At 32.3% G+C, this 6,826-nt stretch overlaps 1 protein-coding gene across 1 annotated transcript; it reads left to right on the forward strand.

Moving 5' to 3' along the window:
- The first annotated feature begins 2,952 nt into the window (after positions 1-2,952).
- On the forward strand, positions 2,953-3,921 carry LOC140174676 (uncharacterized). Its single transcript, XM_072200165.1, has 2 exons — positions 2,953-3,027; positions 3,481-3,921. Exons 1-2 carry the CDS (start codon positions 2,953-2,955, stop codon positions 3,919-3,921), a joined length of 516 nt encoding a protein of 171 aa, XP_072056266.1.
- The last annotated feature ends 2,905 nt before the right edge of the window (positions 3,922-6,826 follow it).

Raw genomic sequence — 6,826 nt, forward strand, 5'->3', positions numbered from 1 at the left:
CATATAATTTGTTATCAACTATTGAGATCAATTATTATTCTGCATATATAACAGGCCACCAACAAAAGATCATTATGTTACTCTCTAAACATTCACATGTGATGGAAAAATAGGTCAAAGCAATGGGCCTGGAAAACAAAGATATTTTCCAATAGAAAATAAATATGAATACATGATGAAGAAACGGGAATAATATTAATTAATAAGAGAGAAAACTGATAAGAGAAGATGATATAATAGTGGGTGTCAGGGACTCAGGGGGCCGGGCCACTGGCAAGGGAAGGGAGAGTGTGTGAGTCATTGATATGCTCTCCGAGTATTGCGCCACACTTTCCTTTTCAAGCCTCACGCAATCAAATCATTTTTTTTGCAATCAAAGAGTGATGATATTTATTCCTATCGTTATTTGATACTATATATCTGTAACTCCTAGATCTCAAAATAATAGTTATCGTTATCGAATCGATAATTGACTCGATCATACGATCGGGTTATTAGTTTAACTAGTGAGTTATTAATTTATTCAGTTAATTCAGTTATAATTAAATAAAAAAATATTAATAATTAAAAATTAATTTTTAGATATAATTTATAATAAAAAAATTTAATTAATCAATAATATAAAATATTTTTTCAATTTAAATGAACGAAATAAAATATAAGATAACACAATCAATATCAATATATCAATATATTTATATATCTTGTGTTATTACTTGTTTAATATCCATATCAATTTATACTTAAAAAGATAAAAATAAATAAAAATTCATTCATGGTTTATTATATATATATATAGTTTTTGTAATATATATTATTGACAAACAAAATGGCGCATTGGCAAGGGGAAGGCACAGAATGCACTATGCTCAACCTTTGTGACTTTGAATTTTTGACTATCGTTGATCGGTTTAATTACATGTTCGGTCTATTTTACTAATCGAACCAGTCAGATTATTGATTTTTCAGTCAAATTGGTCAGTCCAGTCCGGTTCTAATAATTATGCTCAAAATCCTATACCTTCTTATTATCTAATTTAAGGCTCAGTTTTTTTATATTATAAACATATGAGTGATATTCAATGATATTTGAGTGGTATTATATTTTACTCTACTATGATATTTGAGTAGTATTGTATTTTATTCTGCTATGGGCCTACTTTAATTTTTTGAAAAGAACAAAATGTCATCAACGTTTTGTGGGTGGGTGAGTTTTTTTTAATAATAAAAAAAACAAAACGGCGTTGACGGATTGCATATTTTTTTTTTAATTTAGCATGGATAAAACGTCACCGGCGTATTGTATAATTTTTTTTTAAATTTTACTTTGGGCAAAATATCAGCAACGTATTGTATATTTATTTATTTTTTTAATTGAGGAAAAGGAAAAACGTTAGTGACGTTTTGCTTGAAGACATGTTTTTAAATTATTTTTCGGTCAAAATATCGTTGACGTATTGCAGAAAAAGTAAAAACGTGTCAGCGACGTTTTGTGCTAGGAGGAATAAAAAAAGATAAAATTAACTATAAAAGAAGTTTTGAATTATGCTAAAATGCAAAAATGAATTATGAGAGTAAAGTTCTACATAGAAATGGAGTAATGAGAGCTTTATTTTATAAAATATTCTCAATTTGAGATAGTGAAAAAAATTCGTGAGTGAGTGTGATGAGTGTATAAAATGGAGGATTATATTAGTTTAAAAATATACTATAATGGTCAAATTTTATCTCATACACATGAAGGCGTGAACTTTTTATGTGAGAATCCATGTGTTATTGTTGTTCCTGTTTCAATAATATATGAAGGACTTAAGAGTATACTTTCTCAAAGTGTAAATCATCAAGTACAAAAAAAAGAGTCATAAATATTCTGTGCAGGCAGCCTGTGCTAGTATTTGGTGGTTTCGGCCAATTTCAAATAATGCATGTGTTTGATGAAGCTAATATGGAAAGAATATTTTTTACCTGTCACCAAACTAGAGCATGAGCTTCATTTATCGAGTTGTATGTTGAGTTCGAAGAAATCGATGATGTTGATTTTTCAGAACCCAACATAGACTGGGTGGATTATAATATTGAAAGCAATGAAGAGTTTGGAGGTAATTATGAAGTTGTTGGTCCAACTGAAGATATAGAAGAAGATGAGATAATGGTTGCAGGAGATATGGCTGATGTTGCAAATGCACTAACTGGACAACATCCATCTGAAGAGCCATATTTTATGCATACTTTGAATTTTGATGACATGCATGCACCGAAATTTTTTGAATACGTCAATACATGTAATTTTGTTGTTGTTGTTGTTCACTTTTTTAATATTTAGTAATATTATTATTTGTTTTGTTTTTATATTAGTATTTTCTTTATTTTTATATTGTTATTATTATTTATTGTTGTCATATTATTAATAATAATAGAATATTATTTAGATTTATTTTTGTTTTATTATTGGTGTAGTCCCAACTGTTGTAGCTGATGATGAATTCGCCGTTGAAATGAAGTATAACTCTAAAGAAGTTGTTATTGCATCAGTTAAAGAATATACCATTCGAAGAGGAGTTGATTATAGAGTATATGAATCAGAACCAGCAACATTCTATGCTAAATGCATACAGTACGAAACAAGCTATGATTGGCTTATCAGAGTTGGTCTTATGAAAAGACAATATTGTTGGGAAATAAGAAGGTACAATGGTAGTCACACGTGCATCAGAAGTACCATATCTCAAGATCATGCTAAACTGGACTCTGATACAATTTGCGAAAATAATAAAACCATTAGTTGAAGCCGACCTATCCATAAAGGTGAAATCTGTCAATGCTGAAGTGCAATCGAAATTCAACTACACGATAAGTTATTGCAAAACATGGTTGGCCAAGCAAAAGGCAGTTGAGAAAATATTTGGTGGGTGAAAATCTTCATATGAAGCTTTTCCCACATGGTTTGAAGTAATGGTTGCAAAAGAACCATCAACAGCTGTTGAGTACGAAACTGCATATGGCTATCGAGGGGATGAGTTAGTTGAAGTTCTCTGGATTCTGACATGAGTCTTCTAGACTTTCTACCCGTGCATTAAAGCATTTAGAAGTTGCAAGTCAGTGGTCCAAATTGACGGCACACATTTGTATGGAAAGTATAAAGGAGTTCTTTTAGTTGCAGTATCACAAGATGACAATGGAAATATCGTGCCTCTTGCATTTGTCCTAGTCGAAGGTGAGACTGTCGATGCCTGTCACTTTTTTCTTAGCCATTTGCAAACACATGTAGTTAATCGGGATGGTGTTGTCCTTTATCTCTGATCGATACGAGTTGATTATCTCAGCTGTAGGTCATAGTAATGGACCCGAGAGCTATTACATGTTTTGTATCCACACATAGCATCCAAATTTTTGAGAAGTTTCAAGGCACCGCTCTTGTAGAAGCTAATTGTCAACATTGGCTATTCTAGAACAATGCATGAACTCAATATGTGTTACCAGAGATTATGTGAGCGGGGGGAGGCTTACAAGCAGTGGTTAGACCGGATCCCTCGACAGCAGTATACCTTGGCACATGATGGTGAACATCGTTGGGGTTATATGACAGCTAACCCAGTGGAGTGCATTAATGGAATATTGAAAGGGGCACGCAATCTTCCGGTCACAGCCCTTGATAAGGCAACTTTTTACAGGCTAAATGCGTTGTTCATAAGGAAGAGAGCTGAGGTTAAGGCTCGTATAAGTGTAGGACAACTATTCTCTGAAGTGCGTGAGAAGCATAGTGATTTAGGGTTTGCAGTAAACTTGCGCCTTCAGCATTGTGATTGTGGTGAATTTCAGGTGGATCAAATTTCGTGTCTTCATGTATTTGCTTGCTGTGTGAACCAGCATCTGGATTGGAAACAGTATGTGTACGAGGTTTACACGATGGGAGAGATCTGAAAGGTATACAAAACCCGATTAAGGCCAATAAAAACCCAACAACATGGCTTGTGCATCAAGGACCAAGACTAGTACCCAATTCCTACCTCAAGCGAGTGGCCAAAGGTCGTCCTAAGAAAACTCGTTTCTTGAATGAGATGGATATTCATGATTTACGTGGTTCTAGGCGTTGTAGGCGTTGTGGCGGCAGTGGCAAATTTACGGGAGGCCTAAGGTGTCCGGGGTCTCTCCATTTTTTAAAAAAATTTTTAATATGATTAGTTTATTATTATTATTATAATATATATATATATTATAGATTAAATATATTTTAATATATTAACACACTAAAAAAATTTATATGTTAGAAACTTAATATTTATAAATTATAATGTGTATTATAATATATTAGTAGCAATTAAAAAATAGGTTAAAAAAATAAAAATGTATAAATATATAAATAATTAAAAAATTATTAAAAATATAGATTTGTATTAATGTAAAAAATAGTAACTACAAAAATTTTTTTATTTTGACTCTTTTTATGGCAATAGTAATAATTAAATAGATTTTTTACACAATAAAAAATATTAAAATAAGACTTTAAAATAAAATAAAAAATGAATTTTTAGCAAATTATATGATTATATATGTTGAAAAAGAGAATACTTCAAAATTTATTTCAGATGATAAATTGATATTTTAGTTATATGAAATATCACAAAACAAATTTAAAAATACCAAAATCCTATAAAGTATGTAGTTGAATGTTAATTTCTATATAATATAATTATTAATTTTAATCTATATACTATAAACTATATTTTGTTGATTTTTTATTATATTATTTTAATTTATTTTATATTTAATTTGGCCCCTCTTATAAAATTTCTGGATCCGTCATTGTGTGGCGGTGAGGGTCATAGCCGAAGCAGATGCCTGTGCCGTGGTGATGCCATTGCTAGTGGATCGTCTCCAAATTCGTAGTCTGTAACATTAGTTGTTTCCAATATTTTATTTAGTATGATATTTAGTTGTAATTTGTGATCTCAGTCATTTCTATCTTTTTATATAGTATTATGTTCAATTGTAATTTATCAGTTTAGGTGTATCCAATACTTTATCTAGCCTTATATTTGTATTGAGTCATGTGACGGTTACTTTGCTTAAGTTATTTTCAAGTTTACTTTGATTAGAGAATTAAATAAAACAACACAATGGGTAGAGAATTAAAACAAGAGGGGATATTGCTTAAGGCCGCCCGCGATGAAGTGACCAAATCATACACTTGGTAGAGCAGCATAGGATTGGTGTCTTTTGTCTTTTTTTGGTTATTTTGGAAGCACAATGTACTAAAGGCTGGGACCTGTTGTTTAATGACTTAAAGTATGTAACAAACTACCAGTGACCTTTTGTTTAGAGAGTAAACATTTAGCTCAACAACTCTAAATTTTTTTGTTTCCAGTTGATACATCAGCAGACTTATCTATGCCTATATGTATAGCATTATGAATGAAATTCCTTTACTTTTGGATATAAATCACAATGTCCAGGATTTTATAGATTCATAGACAATAACACAAAACTGGATTATCATTGATACAAGAAAATCACAATCCATCCATGTAGAACATCGTAACTACATAACCAAAAGCAAACTTTCCATAAATTAACATTAACCATACATCTGCAACAACATACAATTTATGTCTTAGACTACAGTGTATTTCACAGCTACTAATATAATCAACATGGCTACCATGACATAGAACCTAAACCCAATACTCCATTTTTTTGAATTTTCTTCAATTGCCAAATTCATTTTGTGCTCCAATTGCTCAAACTTGTTCTCTAGCATCAACATTCTTTCATGTACATCGATGTCTTCCTCATGTACAAAATGATAGAAAATCAGCTCATCCAGCCACATGAAATAGTTGCAGTGAGACCGTTCTGTCTGCAATTGCAGTTATCATAAAGATCATTCATTCAAGCACAAAGGCAAACTGACTACAATAATCAAGCCTGGAGGAACACTTACACGATAGTGACAACAACGGAGGAAGATCCACTCTGGGTTCTTGACAATTGCAGATCCTTGCATGATTGCATAACTTCCACACTTGCATTTAGGGTGTTGAAACTTCAACTTCTTTCCTCCACTAGCATTACTCGAACCCATCCAACCCTTCCTCCAACCACCACGGGTCTGAGCGGTTGAGGATAGCTCTGCGTCACTTATGGTTGCTACTTGAGTCAGGGTTCGAAGAGGGGGACGAAGGGGGAGAGGGTCACTAAAACGCGCGTCTCTCCTTCCTTCAAACGATGCCGTTTTGATGACTAGGCAGGGGCCAAATTGTCTTAATAAATTAAGGTGACGTGTACATGCCAGATCACCTGCTCACCGTTACATGTCAGCGTTTTCCGTCGAGTTTCAATCGATGGAGTCACGGAAGAGTCGATTTGCCTAACGGAGCAAATAGACAGGGGCCAATTCGTCAATTTTTAAAGATTAGGGTGCAGCTAGTCAATTTTCAAAAAGGACAGAGACCGGAAAGGGTATTTACTCTTAAAACAATAACATAAAATTACATTCACTAACCCTAAACTATAAACAACTGGGCTAACTCATTTAAATATATTTTTCTTTACGGTTTCGGCCACCTTAGAGCATCCCTTTTTGACCCTCTTCTTGATCAATGATGGGCTTCATTTCAACAAATTTATTTATTATTCTCCTTAATTTTATAAAAAATATTTCATTTAAATTATAAAAGAATGATAAATAAATGTATTGATACATCCACGGTTGATTTTGTATCTCTGGAACTTATATTTATTATTCTTCAAATTATCGACCTTGTTCTTATACTACTGTATAATGTAGGACATTTTGTTAATTATTTAACTTTAATCTCACGGTAGG

The sequence above is a fragment of the Arachis hypogaea genome, chromosome 8 (assembly GCF_003086295.3).
Source record: "Arachis hypogaea cultivar Tifrunner chromosome 8, arahy.Tifrunner.gnm2.J5K5, whole genome shotgun sequence".
In the NCBI taxonomy this organism is placed as follows: Eukaryota; Viridiplantae; Streptophyta; class Magnoliopsida; order Fabales; family Fabaceae; genus Arachis; species Arachis hypogaea.

What these genes read in the sequence shown, in the direction of transcription:
- LOC140174676 (XM_072200165.1), top strand. Translation starts at nt 2,953, where the DNA reads ATGGTTGCAAAAGAACCATCAACAGCTGTTGAGTACGAAACTGCATAT. An exon ending in GAGGGGATGAGTTAGTTGAA is followed by an intron (nt 3,028 to 3,480) that starts GTTCTCTGGATT and finishes ATGTGTTACCAG; the next exon opens with AGATTATGTGAGCGGGGGGA.